The sequence below is a fragment of the Muscardinus avellanarius genome (genome assembly GCF_963383645.1).
Source record: "Muscardinus avellanarius genome assembly, chromosome: 2".
Classification (NCBI taxonomy): Eukaryota; Metazoa; Chordata; class Mammalia; order Rodentia; family Gliridae; genus Muscardinus; species Muscardinus avellanarius.
Genome location: NC_137787.1, coordinates 4,400,452 through 4,416,129, shown reverse-complemented (window position 1 = coordinate 4,416,129; position 15,678 = coordinate 4,400,452). Strand labels below are relative to the sequence as shown.

General features: G+C 44.5%; 1 protein-coding gene across 1 annotated transcript in view; it reads right to left on the bottom strand.

Annotated features, from left to right (window-relative positions):
• The window catches only part of DRC11 (dynein regulatory complex subunit 11), a gene marked incomplete at its 5' end in the record, with an annotated part of 132,512 nt that overhangs the window by 64,581 nt on the left and 52,253 nt on the right, over window positions 1-15,678 (bottom strand). The window contains 2 exons of the mRNA XM_080689629.1: window positions 4,062-4,187; window positions 12,844-12,928. Coding sequence (XP_080545755.1) covers window positions 4,062-4,187; window positions 12,844-12,928 — 211 coding nt within the window. The remainder of the gene's footprint in view (window positions 1-4,061; window positions 4,188-12,843; window positions 12,929-15,678) is intronic.

The window sequence follows — 15,678 nt, the reverse complement described above, 5'->3', positions numbered from 1 at the left end:
TGTATGGCTTGAAAGACAGAGAGATAGAGATTCAGATAGAGATAGAGATGGGGGTGGGGAAGTAGGTACAGGGCTGGATCCTACAGGGCTCCATCTCCATTTTTGTTAGCTTTGTTTCCAAAACCAATGTGAGGTCCACACCAATGAAGGTAAGACAAAGAAAATTGCTCTGGTCAGCCAGGCGTGGTGGCGCACGCTTGTAATCCCCATGCTTGGGAGGCTGAGACAGGAGGATCACACGGGTTTGAAGCCAGCCTCACTACTTAGTAAGGCTCTCAGCAACTTAGTGAGACCCTGTTTCCAAATAAAATATAAAAAAAGGTCTGGGAGTATAGCCTGGAGGTAGAAAGCCTCTGGGTTCCACGCCCAGTACCACCAAAAAAAAAAAAAAAAAAAAAAAAAATTGCTCTGGTCCCCAAAGGCCACCTGCAGAAGCTGCTATGGGAGGCAGAAAGTGCCTTCGGGCACCCTCTTTAAGGTACTCTGTGGGGTGGGGGCTTCTTATCTGTGCTCCCTAGTAATTTTGATCTAAAATCAAGGATCCAATGAAAGTTACTTTTTCCACTGTTAAAATTTTGAGAATTCCTTCTATGTTCTAAATTTTGAGAATTCCTCATATGTTCTAGTTATTAGTCAGCTCACAAATGTTTTCTTGTGGTCTGGAGCTTGTCTTCACTGGGTCACTCACAGTGCAAAAGTGTTTGAACTTGATGCGGTCCAGTTTGTCAATTTTTCCTTTTTATGGCTCCTACATTTGGTGTCAACACTAAAAACTCTTTGCCTGGCCCCCAGGTCCTGAGGATTGTTTTCCTCTTAAGGCGTCATATTTTTATGTTTAAGTCGATGGTCTATTTTCAGTTTTTACTTGTATAAGGCCTGAGGTTTATGTCGAGGTTCATGTTCTTGCCTGCGAACGAAAGGCTGGTTTCTGGAAGCTCATCTGCGGATGCGCTACTGTGCGTTCCTGTTTCTGTTTTTCCTTCTGCTAGCCCTAAGCTGAAGACGAGAGTTTCTGGATCGAGCCAATCTCTTTTCTTTTGTAGTTCACCATCTCAGCATGGAGAGACTCCAAATGGACCCAGAGAAGTCGAGAACGTCTGCTTTAAACATTAAATTGCTTTGCTAAGCTTGGTGAAATACAGGAGTGCGAGATTACTAACCACGGGTGCTGTGTTTTGAAACGTTTTCGTGTACAATTACAGAGACCCAAGTGCAACTTCTCTCTCACTGCACCAGCCCCGACCCCACCCCTGGGTGAATTGGAAAAGACACTGATGCGCTGTGAATGGAACCGGGACACCTGGCACTGGCAGCGCCTACTTTTCTTATACCCATAACACTTTTTTCCATATTGCTTATTTGAAACTATTTCGTGGACTTCTGGGGTATTTAACTTTCTACCTCTGTGATATTTCAGAAAGGGAACATTTTCTTTTCAGAGAAGTTATTTGAAGAGATCACTTTATCAGTCTTCAATTTTTATTTCAGTTTTTGTGATAACTAGACCTACTTCTAAACTACAGGCCCCCCAGCCTTTTTTTTTTTTTTTTTTTGAAACAGGGTCTTGAACCTGCGATCCTCCTGCCTCAGCCACCCAAGTACTGGGGTTAGAGATGTGCACCACTGAGCCTGCTCCCTGCCAGGCTTTTGCTATGAGGTCTCTCCAAGTTTTCTGACTGGCAGCTGATCAGCCATCAGTTATAAGATTTCTCAAAGAATCATCACACAGCGGGGCTACCATAGTAGCCCCTCATAAGAGGGTTAGGAGTAGGCAGGCCAGGGTCCGGGCTACGTGAATGAAATTTCTGTCCTCTTTCCCCTGTATTGCTGACTAAGCATGATGAATAACAGAGATCTTTTTATATAGGTCAAAAATACAAATGCTCACACAAGGCTCTGAACAGCTGGGCTCAGGAATGATTCTACAGAGCCTAAGATTGGCTCTAGAATAATACTTTAAATAATCCATTGAAAAGATAATCTGACCTCTCCAAAAGTGTAGTAGCATAATTTAAATATACCAATTTTTACTTATGATTTCCATGTCTTCTTTTAATAATCACACGGTCACTCTGTAGATTTATACTTTTCATGAACAAATTAATTTTCAAGAATTCTGAAGGATTTCCCCCTTCATTCGCAAGCCCTTCACAAATGCCGACCAAAGTTCTTTAACGTTGCTTTTTGTCCCAAATTCTTTATCAAGCGACTCTTGAATAGCTAGTTAATAAAATATCCGCACCCTCCATTGGCCAGATTGTGTAGCTGATAATTTTAGGTTTTTATAGAACAAGCTTCACTAACAGTGAATATCTAATTTGCAAGTGTAAAACGCCCTCATGCATATTTAGAAGATGCTTGCAATAAAATTGAAATTCTTCTAATTGTAGGTGCTTCGAAATTGTCCTGCAGAGCGAGTGGGGGATTTGACAAGTTCACTGCCGGGGGTGAGCTGTCTTTCCTGCCCCTGGAACAAGTTAAAACTCTCTGGTGTAGGCAGGACAGTAGGAAACTGGGTGGTCTTATGGGTCTGGCTCCCTGGAAACACCCAGATGGAGGCTGGGCAGGTGGGCTCTGGGAACATTACCCATGGTGGGCGTGGGGTGGGGATGGGGAAGGGGGTTTCCTGAGCAGAAGGAGAAGCTGAATTCTGGTGCAGTTGTGAAGCAGCTATCAGCTGGTCCCCAGGGAGCCCAGAAGACGGGGGAACCCTTTGAGCTGTCCAGCTGGTGGGGAGGGGGCTGGGTTGAGCACTGGCTGCCCCAGGAGGGGTACAGCTTCAGGTGACGGGGCTCCCTAAGACCGGAGCAATTCCAGGGAAGGAAGTCAGCTGTAGCTGTGGGCACTGATGTTCTGGGTAGCTGGGGACCCACTGCCTGGTCCGAAGGGAGATCTGGAAGGCTCACCCCAGCACTTACTGCTAATGGCTTGGTCTGTGCCCCAGAGGAGCAGCAAGGAATCTTTTCTTCTGTGCATGGTGGAAAAATGGACAAAGACAAATGGTAGAAAGACAGCCCATCACAGAGCAGGAGAGGAGCCGGGCAGAGGAGCGGTCGCCCCAGCTCGCCAGTGCAGTCATGCCAAGGGCTTTAACAAAATGCTGGCCTTGGTCAGCACCCTCTCCCCTGCAGGACGCAGACTGCGGGCACTGGTGGTCGAATCCACCGTCACCCTTCCCCCTTGCTTACATGTCTGACCCCTTGATTCCTTCACCAGCCAGTCTCCCTACTTCTTACAACATGGCGGCAGGCTCTCAGGACAGTGGGCCAGGCCCCCGCTTGCTTCTCCCTTAGAGCGATACAGGAGCCTGCGCTGGCTGCAACCGTGCCGGGGAGAACAAGAAGTGCGGCCATCACACCTCAGCTACAGCTGCAGCTCTGCTCCCAAGCCGGTCACCGCGGATCGTGTCCTTCAGGGACCCAAGGTTATGACTGATGTGAATTACAGCGGAAGAGCACGTGGTGGACCTGGGATCACACTCCTCTCACCAGCTCCAAGGTGAAGCCCCTCCGATAACTTCAGCAAGACAACCGCGCCTGGCAGGCCCATTCCCCGCTCTTCCAACCCCACTGCACCAGGGAGGGCCCAACCCTAAGTAGCGCTGGGAGAACCCCCAAATCCTCTGGCTAGTAAGAAACAACTGCTTCTAATAAAATATACCCAAGATGCAGGCGTTAATGGCAAATTTGAATGAACATAATTAGATATGGCTATTTTGACTTTCCAGTGGCCATTTGGTTTATCAAAAGTTTTCCCTTCTCTCTACCCTAGAGAACAGACAAATGGGACAATGCATTTTGAGGATAAAAATTCAAAGCTATGTAAAGCATCTGACTCGTTGAAGCCACTACTCCCCCTACTAGACACGTGGTGGTCGTAGAAGAGATGGTGCCCAAGTCTCAATCAACATAAAGCAAAACGTGGCAGACAGAATCATTTTCCCAGGAAATGAGTGACTATAACCTGAACAGACTCGAGACTATCCCAATGGTTGAAAGCCAACAAAGGGAACTAAAAAGAAAATAAAATCAAATTTCTGAAATTCTTTGCAAACTCTTTACCTTGTATTTTTCCTTTCCTGTTTTCCGTTCCTTCTCTTTTTTGACTTTCTTGGGTTTCTTTTCCTTTTTTTTCTTTTTTCGGTTCTTCTCTTCCTCTTCTTGTCTTATAATGATATCATCAATAACCTGGAAAAAAAGAATTACAGCATTTAGTCAACCCTCTAAAGAGGAGGGCAGGATGACATACGTAGAATTAAATCATAGGTCATGCTGTACAGCTCCTGGGATAGATGTATGTAGTTTGGGTACAAAGAAATTCGAGGGGAGGACAGACTCCAAACTCAGTCCAGTGAAGAGCTGAGTGAGACAGGGGCAACCCCATTGTACTTCAAATATATATCCTGCCAAATCATCTTCCCGGGTGGGGAGAATGTCACATGACTATGACTAATTGGTGATTTCCTAAAGTTTGAGCTTTGTTTTCTAGGATTATATTTTTGTCATTTATTTTATTTTATTTTATTTTTGTGGTACTGGGATTCCTGGAAGCCCTTCTACCTCCTGGGCTACACTCCCAGACCTATTTTTTAATTTTTGGAAACAGGGTCTCCTAAGCCAGCGCGGCTGGCTTCGAACCTGCGCGATCCTCCTGTCTCCGCCTCCCAAGCGCGGGGATTACAAGTGTGCGCCACCACGCCCGGCTTATTTTTGTCATTTATATCAATGTAGTTTTTGGGAGCTTAGTTTTTAAATGTTAAAAGTGTAAAAATCTGCATTATGGTGTTCGTCAGCTTTCTGTTTCTCGAACACATACTTAAAAAATCAACTTAAAAAGAGGAAAGGGTTACTTTGGCTCACAGTGTGTTCAGCCGGCCCTGTTGTCTTTGGGCCTGTGACCGGGCCGCACATCATGGTAGGAGCGTGTGCTGAAGGACGACGCTGCCACCGTGGCAGCCAGGAAGCAAAGCGGAGAGAGAGGAGGCCGGGGTCCCGTCATCCCCTTCAAGGACCTTTCCCCAGTGACCTGAGTTCGGTCCACGAGGCCCTACCTCTTAAAAGTTGTGTTACCTCCCAGTACTGCCACAGGCAATTGGGGACATTTATCCAAATCATATCACTCATGAATAAAGTAGAATATTTTGGCAATATCTGGACTAAAAAATATTAAGGAAGTATAATTATCTGGTTATTGCACTTTTAATATTTTGGGGAATTTCTACCTGGTTTTCCATAATGGCCATACTCATTTGCATTTCCATAAACAAGGGTTCTCTTTTCTCCAAGTCCTTGCTAAGCTCTGCTATCTTTCACCTTTTCGATAACCGGCATCTGATAGCGGGTGTGAGGTGATTTTTCCACTGTGGTTTCAATTTGCATTTTCCGTGACGCTCAGCATTTTTTAACCATTTATCTGTTGATCGTTTGTGTTTTGTTTTCTTGCTACTTAGTTGAGTTTCTCACATGTTTTGGATGTTAACCTCTCACCAGATGCATGGTGCGGAAAACACTCTCCCATTCCACAGCTGTCTCCTCACTTTGTTGATGGTGTCCTTTGCTGCGTAAAAGTCTTTAGTTTGATGTAATTCTATTTTCCTACTTTAATTTTGCTCTCTGAGATTCTGGGGTCACATCCAGCAATCTCTTGCCTTGACCTACGTCATGAAGCTTTCTATGTTTTCTTCTAGTAGCTTTGCAGTTTTAGGTCTACTATGCAAACATTTTCACCCATTTGGAGTTGGTTTTTGTATATGGTGTGAGGTAAGGGCTCAATTTCATTTTTCTGCATCGGTTTTCTGTCACTGTGACAAAATACCTGGGATACAACTTAAAGGAGACACAGTTTATTTTGGCTGGTGGTTTCAGAGGTTTCATTACTTTGGGCCTGTAGAGAGGCTGAGCATGCTATGGAGAATACAGGGTGCAGCAAAGCTGCTCACCTCAATATCCAAGAAGCAGAAAGAACCTGAGAAAGAGGAAGGTGCTGGGGACAAAGTACATCCTTCAAGGGCATGACTCCAACTGGGCCCTACCTCCCAAGTTTCCACCCCGGAGCAACAGCCCATCACACCATGAACCCAGCAAAAGATTACTCCACGGTGAGATCAGCACATGCGTGGTCTGAACTCCTCCCCAAGCCCCACGTCTGGACGCTGCTGCGTTGAGCACCAGCCTTCAACACCTGGCCTTTGTGGGGACACATTTCAGACCCAGATGCTTTTAAGGTCCATCCATGCTGCAGTATATATCCGATGTTTGTTCCTCTTTATCACCAAATAATATTCCATTGCAGGGATGAACTGAATTTTGCCTATCCACGCATCCATAGTTGTTTCAAATTTTCACTAGTATGAGTAATGTTGCTCTGAATATTCATGCACAGTTTTATGCAGGCAAACATTTTCATTTCTTGGACAGACTCCTCAGAGTGGAATTGCTGGGTCATTTGGTGAACTTATACTCAACTTTTAAGAAAACGCCAAACAGTTTTCCACAGTGGCCATACTGTTTCCCACGCCCACTAGCCACGCACGAAGGTCCCCTTGCTCCGGTCCTCAACATCAGCTCTTGTTTACCTTCCATTCTCTACACAGCCTAGGGAGCACGGAAGGCTGCTCCCTCTGGTGCTGTCACCTCCTGCATGACTGACAACGCTGAGCATGTTCTCACCTTCCCGTCAGCTGTGGACAGATCTTCCTTGTGCGCTGTCTGTTCAGCCTTTTTACCATTTTAAACTGGGTTTCTTGTCTTAGGGAATGGAAGAGCATTTGGTATATTTTGAATCAGTTCTGTCACACATTTATTTATTTATGTATTTATTTATTTATTTTGAGGTACTAAGGATGGAATCCAGGGGCATTTTACCTCCGAGCTACACCCCCTGCCCTATTTTTTATTCTTTATTTTGAAACAGGGTCTCACTAAGTTGCAGAAGGTCTCACTAAGCAGCTGAGGCTGTCCTCGAACCGGGATCCTCCTGTCTCGGCCTCCCAAGTGCTGGGATTACAATTGTGCGCCACCACGCCCGGCTCTGTCACAGGTACGTATATCACATGTCCCTTCTCCCAGTCTGCGCTTGTCTTTTCCATTTTCTTACTGGTGTCTTTTGAAGTGCAGACATTTTGAATTCCAATGGTGCTCCCTGTGCCATCAGTTCTGGCTGTCTGCGAGGGTGCGATGTGCACCCTCCTTCACGGATGAGGCCGAGCATCTTCGTGTATGTTGAACCTCTCTCACTTGGCTTCACTCCCATTTGCACCTTCCCTTCTGAGAATGACCTGCTCATCTACTTTGGCCATGTTTGGGGATTCTTGATCTTTCTCTCTAGAGCGGTAGGAGTTCTTTATGCATTAGATAAAACAATTTCTTGTTTAAAATACTCGTTACAAGCAATTCTCCCAGCAGGGTAACCTGTCACTTGCTTTATTCAGGGTCCTTTTTTTTTTTTTCCTTACAGGCCTTAAAATTGTTTTTTGTGGTAGTTAAGTTTGTTGATTTGTTTTGTCCCTGACTTCTGGGTTTGCCTGCAGTTCGAGTCCTTTCCCTGGAGGCCATGCCGTATTCCTGTCCTGGCTTCTTACAGCCCTCTCATGTTTTTGTCTGTACTACATGCAACTCTGGGGTTCACTTGGAACCATTCTGTACAAACAGAGAGGGGTTTAATTTTCTTCTTTATCAGGAAATGACCTTTTTTTTTTTTTGGCAAAACTGGAGATTGAACCCGGGGGCATTCTACCTCTGAGCCTCAGCCCCAGCCCTATTTTTTATTCTTTACTTTGAAACAAGGTCTCACTGAGTTGCAGAGGGCCTCACTAAATAGCTGAGGCTGTCCTTGAACTGCAATCCTCCAGTCTCAGCCTCCCGAATGCTGGGATTACACGCGTGCGCCACTGCGCCGGGCATAAACAACCTGGTTATTCGCATAAAATTGATTCCCTTTTCCCCTGACACATTTGAGATTTAAAATTTCCATGTGTACTTGGGTTTACTCCTCAACTTTTCTATTCTTTCCCGTTACTGTGTCTTTTCAGTCATTCACCTGGGGTGAAAGGCTTCTATAGGCAGATGTCGTAATTCCTGGCAGGGCTGGTCCCTCATCACACTTCATTTTCAGAATTCCACTGGTTTTTCTTGGTTATTTGGTCTCTACCCGAAGCTCAGGGTGGTTACCTTCCCCGTTTCTCCTCCTCCAATGCCCCAACATAATGCAGCTGGTGTTTTGATTTGGATCCAATTATGTTTCTAGCTGGTGTTGGAGAGTTGAGGTGTTTGTGAGGTCGAGTGTTCTCAGTGGGAACATGCCGCTTCTTTGTAACCTGCAGAGTGTTTTGGCCATGCTTCCGCAGAGCACGCAGGTGCACTACTAACTCCTGGAGGGTCCATCTTTGTGCCGTTGCTGCTCTTGCAAGTGGACTTTCCTGTGGTTCCTCCCCAGCGGCCGTCTATATATACGGACCCCTTGCTTTCTGCATATTAACGTTGTAACTCCCCGTCTTTCTTCCTAACTTATTTAGTCCTGCAGTTTATTCTCTTTGGCTTTCTATGCATAGAACGCATGCTCCATAAATGTCCATCTGCCTCTTCCGTCCTATCCCGGCATCTCCGTGTTCTTTCTCTTGCATACTAGGCTGCAGCATTCATGGAGGGTCAGTGTGGTGATAGAGGCTGTGTTTGGTGTATTTTTCCTGCCACTAGTAGAAATGTTTCAGGGGGAATTTAACTGAGCGTGATACTGGGTTTTGAACTAAGAAACGCTTTGCTATGTTAAAGAAGTGTCCATCTACTTCCATGTTGCCGGCTTCTATTTTGTAATATCAGGAATGGATGCTGAGTGTGTAAAATGCCCGTTGGGCGCTGATGCCGACGACCTGGCGGTCTTCTCTCCTGGATCACATTCTATGACGCAGTGAATTCGTACACACGGAAACTGAAACCCCGGCAGTTCTTGCTTTCTGGGACAATTGCTAGTTGACAGTGGCGTTCTGCATATTTAATGTGATGCTGGTTTTAGTGTGCTAATATTTGAGTTTAAGTTTGATTTTATGCCCCTGGGGAATATTGAGCTATGGCTCCATTTCTGTTCAGTCCCTCTGGGGTTTGGGTATTCATGGTATGTTCATTTCTCAAGAGGTATTTGCATTATTTTGCTGGTTTGGAGACATAAATGTAACCGTTTACCTTCACTGTTAAAATGGTTAAACCTGGTCTGCTCTCGGCATGCTTCCAGGAGAGCTACCGCAGTCAGGCCCTGAGCTGCCCCGCACGTCCACGGCGCCTGCGAGGACTTTCTGAGGTTCCAATGCGCGGAGCTGTGCTCAGGGAGCAACCTGCACCCTGTGCAGGGAGGGGGGTGTGGGGATCCCCCCACACGGAGGAGCAGGCCTGGCCAGGGCAGGTGGGGTCTGGGCCGCAGGCTGTGGGCGGGTGGGGTTTATAATCTCTGAGCTTTCTCCCTTCTGTCATCGTCATCGCCTTTGACAGTGACGCCCCAGGGCCCCTTTGCTCCCCGGTGATGCGCTCACCAGACAGCCCGGCCTGCTTTGGCTTTAAGTCTGACTAGAAGTGAACTCCACTTTTTAATGTTTCTTGTGGACAACTTAGACATTCTACCCACATTCTTAATCCTCTAATTGCTCCCTTTCTGAAGAAACATGAAGCCTGTTTGGCTGTCTGCCGTGGACTCTCAAGATACAACTTGTGTCTGACCATTGAGCCGCAGGGGCGAGACCTGAACACATCAAGACGTGAAATAACACCGGATTAAAGCCACGGCCCCTCCAGGCGGGGCTGGCCGGACTGCCAAATAACAGGGCTGATGTTAGCGCTGGGGGTTCAGGGGAGAAGGCGGGAGCCGCCTGGGGAGCCCAGGGGAGGAGCAGCTGTGGCAGAGGATGGAATTCCACAGCAGCCCGAGATATTTACTATGCAATTAAAGAAAAGAATGTGTTCACCTCCGATCACAGCAACTTGTCTTCTTCTTGTGTTTCGTATGAATTCCTCGAAGGGCATTTAGGAGTCGAAGGGTATCTACATGAAAAGTTTTGATGCCTGTGTGGTCTGTGTCCCTTACAAAAATCATGCTAATTTACGCTTCTACCAGGTGTGTATGAAAGTGACTTTTCCCCACACGTACGCAAACTCGTTATTTTCCTGATTTAAGACTATTTTATTTTTTTTTTTACCAATTTCATAAAGAGATACAGCAAAATTGTTTTATTTTTTTGCAGTACTAGGGATGGAACCCAGGGACCTTCTACCTCTGGGCTACACTTCCAGACCTATTTTTTATATATTTTTTTAATTTGGAAATAGAATCCCACTAAGTTGCTGAGAGCCTCACTAAGTAGCTGAGGTTGGCTTTGAACCTGTACGATCCTCCTGTTTCAGCCTCCCAAGTGTGGGGATTATAGGCGTGCGCCACCACGCCTGGCTCATACCTATTTTTTATATATTTTTTAAATTTGGAAATTGGATCTTACTAAGTTGCTGAGAGCTTCACTAAGTAGCTGAGGCTGGCCTCGAATGTGCACGATCCTCCTGTCTCAGCCTCCCAAGTACTGGGATTACAAGCGTGTGCCACCACGCCTGGCTTGTTTTATGTTTAAATATCTTTGCCAGTGAGTTTTAAAATATTTTGTTTTAAAAAGTTTCTGTTGAGCTGGGCGTGGTGGCGCATGGAGGATCGCGCAGGTTCGAAGCCAGCCTCGCTGGCTTAAGAGACCCTGCTTCCAAATAAAATATAAAATAGGTCTGGGAGTATAGCCCAGAGATAGAAGGGTTCCATCCCCAGTACCACCAAAAAAAAAAAAAAAAAAATTCTGTTGAGCCGAATGTGGTGGCACACACTTGTAATCCCCATTCTTGGGAGGCTGCAACAGGAGGATCACACAGGTTTGAAGCCAGCCTCAGCTATTTAGTGAGGCGCTCAGCAACTTAGTGAGACTCTGTTTCCAAATAAAATAGGTCTGGGAATATAGCCCAGAGGGAGAAGGCCCCTGGGTTCCACCCCCAATACCACCAAAAAAAACCCCAAAAAAACAAAAAGAGAGAGAGAGAGAAAGAAAGAAAGAGAGAAAAAGAAAGAAAAGAAGAAAAAAGTTTCTTTTGAAAAAAAGCTCTGGGCCAGGCACTATGCAAACTTTATATAAATCCACTAAGCTACATTCCCAACTCTTTTTATTTTATATTTTAAAACATGATCTCACTAAGTTGCTGAGGTTGACCTTGAACCTGTGATCTGCCTGTCTCAGACTCCCAAGTATTGAAAATAAAGGCATGCATCATCATGCCCAGCTTCTGTTGATATTCTTTGGGTACTTTTCTACTGGGTTGTTTAGATTTTCCTTATTATTTCCTAAGAACTCTATAAATATGAATAATAACCATCCTAATATATACTGCAAACATTTCCCTTGGTTCATCATATGACTTTAAGTTCATTTATGATTTTATTTTTTTTGCCACTTGAGTTTTATGTAGACAAATGTACTGTGTTTGCTTTATGATTTATTCTTATGGTGACATGCTTCTAAAATTATTCCCTATGCTCTGATTATTAAATATTCTAACATTTTCTGTTAATTTGTAGTCTGATATATTACATGTAAATATTTAATGCATCTAAAATTTATTTTGTATATTAAGGGAGGTTAAGGATCTACTTAATCTTGCCAAATGGCAAACCCCTCATCCCAGTATAATTTGTTGAATAATCTCTTTTCCCTACTCCTAGGAAATGTTATTATCATATTGTTGAGTTCCAATTTGTATTTGAATCAGTTTCTGAGCACGGTATTCTAGAGGCAGACTATCTGGGCTTTAACCTCCACCTCCCAACTGGCTGACGGTGAATCTGTCCGCACTGGCTTACCTTCATGAAATTAACTTAGCGAACTTGCATAAAGTGTGCGTAGTTCCTGGCCCAGAGGTTTTGCTCGGTCGATGTCACCTGTTATTTTTACTGTTGCTGTTCCTGTTCTCTGTCTATCCTTTTCTTAACACTGTGGTGTTTGAGTTACTTTAAAGATTTTTAGTATATAAAAAATTTAGTCTATAATACAATTTAACCACCATTATAGTTCCTAAAAGTTTTTTGGGTATTTCCATGTAGCCTTCCAGACAAATGCCAAAATAAACTTTTCAACACAAATATTACTTTGATTTTGATTGAATTGCATTAACCGCACAGACTAATTTAATGGAAAGAAAATACGCGCTCATACTTTATGGCATCTTTCCATCTTTGTAAATGATCCATCCATCTATTTGTTCAAGTCTTATTTTCTTTTCTTCAGTGAAGTTTGGTCAGTATAATTCTGTGCAGCTCTGTTGAATTTCTCAGCATAATTTTTATTAGCTCTGAAATTGGCCAATACTGTTTCAATATTAGCGAATAGGCCCAGTGGAATGCAGCCCAGAGCGAGAGGAGAGTGGGCCGTGGGCAGAGGCCCCGAGGTGCAGTGGCCTGGGTGTGAGGGTCTGCATAAGGGGGCAGCTGGAGCCAAGGGCCTGATGAAGAGGAGCAGGGAGAGGCCACATGGCTGACAGGTAAGCAGGGATCAGAACACAGGGGCTCCTGAAATCAAGCTGCTCAGAACTTAACACAAAAATGAGCATTATGTATCAACACATCTCTTCCCAAGGTCGGGAGCGAGAAGGATGAATTCATCTTGAGAACAGTTTGAAAGGCTATACATTGAGGTGCACTCTAGCACATGTCCAGGTCACTATTTGAAGAAAGATAACCAAGATGGAATAACACCATGAACCCACTAGCTGTGGCGCTGAACGAACGTGGTTAGGATATATTTGCATTTTCCTCTATGTTTCTCTGTCATATTTGTACCTGTTCTGGGGTCTTGTCAGAAAAAATAACGGCTGAACCTCCTTCTTCCACCTCAGGGTATTCAGGAAATGTGCCAGTCAAGTTCCTGCAGAGGGAAAGAGGCCAAATTAAAATAAAAATGGGCAAAGTCCCCTCTGTCCAGTGCCTGTCAATGCTTTGTTTGAATTCACTAAGTGAGTGAGGGTTAAGAGGGCCGGCGTCCCCGCGGTGGACTCGAAGCTCCTGGGGGAGGCACTGGGACATTCGGTAGCAGGTCTTCCTCTACGGCATTTTAGTCCTAGACAAACCTCTCCCTTTAAGACAGATTGTCTTTTCTTCCTTTTCTTCAGAAAGTGTTGAGATGCTCTGGGCTTGAGTTAAGAATGAAGACAGAAGCACAAATCATTTCTTCCTGTTTAAAATCTAGGATAAACATAGGATTTTGAAACTAAACAGGGGAACGGAGTTGTGAAAATGCACATTTAGTAAGTGTGTGAAATATACATGCGTACTTCAGGATGTCTGAGGCCCTATGTTTGATGGATTCCAAAGAGGTCTTTTATTTTTTTCTTCAACCACATAATTTCTACATTTAGAAGGCAGACACTGAAACTTAATGCTGAGGATTTCAGAAGGGATATGTGGTTAGTATTTCTAGGAGAAATTGGCTTTGATATGAGTGTTATATTTACATATAGGAACCGGGAGGTTTCCAGGCAAGTCAGTGCCCGTCAGTCCACAGAAGTACAGAGTTTAGGAGGAGTCCATACTCAGTCTCTACATCTATGGTCCTCAGACCTATGGCTTTAAGCATTCCTTTACCCTCTTCATTTTTTATTTTTATTTTTGGTGGTACTGGGGATGGAAACCAAGGGCATTCTACCTCCAAGCTACACCCCCAGCCTTATTTTTTTTTTATTCTTTATTTTGAAACAGCATCTCATTGAGTTGCAAAGTAGCTCACTAAGTAATTGAGGCTGGCCACAAATCACGATCCTCCAGCGTCAGCCTCCCGAATGCTGGGATTACAAGTGTGCACCACCACGCCAGACTCATACCCTCCTAATTTTAACGATCTCAGAGAGTTCGGTTTCTGTGAGTTAGTTGTGTTTGACAATCACTACACTAGGTAATTAAAACTTTAGAAATTTTCTATATTTTTTAATTCACTGAAAATAATAAACCCAGCTAGTGCAGTGGTGCACACCTGTAATCTCAGAACTTGGGAGGCTGACACAGGAGGATTGGAGGCTGGAGGACAGCTTGTGGTAACTTAGGGGTCCTGTTTCAAAATTAAAAAAAAAAAAAAGCCAGGGTGTAGCTCAGATGTAGGATGTCTTTGGGTCCAATCTCCAATAGCAAAATAAATAAATAAAATAAGCTTATTGTATGTTGGCATAAGTAACCTTTTAATGAATAATAAATGTAGTTTATAAAGCTAAAATTAATGAGAAGTGTGACATGTTTTGCATCTTTCTGTGTCTGGCTTGCTGAAGTTAGCTGAATGCTCATCTCCGCTCTGTATTCCAGTCTGTGGCAATCTGTTGCTCTGCTTGAAATATAGGAGGGAAATTTGATATATAAGTGGAAAAGGAAGACATATATAATATGTATGTATATATAATATATATGTGTCTGTATATATATATATATATATATATATATATATATATACAAAACCTTTTTGTGTGTGTGGTACTGAGAATTGAACCCAGGGACATTCTACCTCTGAGCTACACCCCCAGCCCTCTTTTTATTTTGAACAGGGTCTCACTAAGTTGCTCAGGCTGGCCTTGAACTTGCGATCCTACTGTCTGGGAGATTCTGGGCTTACAGATGTGCACCACCACACCCAGCTAAGAGAGGAATATTTCGGAAGCCTTTTCGACAGCTGGCCATTCTGCCTGGACTCTGTACTCCAACATGACAAGCAGTGACTTGCACAGGCTCATCGCACCACAGAATCTGAAACTGTCATGAACTTGCTCTTCTCTGTCACGTTACAACCGGTCGGTGCTCTTGTGTGTTGAGTGGACGTTTCATTCACATGTGATTTTGTACCATCGGGTCTTTGTCATTTGGAAAGCACAGGTCCACAGAGTTCCGCGGCTCTTCCCAGTCCGGGTACATTTTATCATATCAAAACCACAGTGGTCGGTATTAATGACACCGCCCATCTCACAGCAAAGCCTGGGTATGGGAAGGTCCCATGCTCCCAGGGTGAGGCCCCCCGCACTCTGTCCACCAGGCGCACACCTCAAACCCTGTTGCACTGTTTGGTGCATGCACTGCCAGGCTTAGACACGCCCCGGATGAACCTTGAACACATGTGGACTAAAGGCCACAGCACTCCCTTCTCCACCCCACTCACAGGGCCCCTTCCCCTCCACCTCCACCTCCACCTCCACCACCCTGTAACTTTAGGTTCATATTGTAACATAATCTATGCTTGTTATGTAAAGCCTAAGTGGTTTTATTTTTCATTTTTGTACTGGGGACTAAACCCAGGGCCATTATATATCCAAATCCTTTTTATTTATTGAAATAGGGTCTTACTAAGTTGCTGAATGTCTGACTAAGTTGCAGAGGCTGGCCTTGAACTTGAGATCCTTCTGTCTCATCCTCCCAAGTGCTGGGAATACAGGTGTGCACCACCACACCTAGTTAAGCCTAAGTGTTTTGAGGGCTCAAAATAAGCTTAGTAACTTATATTTTAAAAAGGAAGGCCAGCCAAGCATGGTGGTGCATGCTTGTATTTCCAGCATTCAGCAGGCTGAGACAGGAGGATCTTTGTTTGTAAACAGCCTCAGCTACTTAGTGAGGTCCTTTGCAACTCAGTGAGAACCTGTTTCAAAA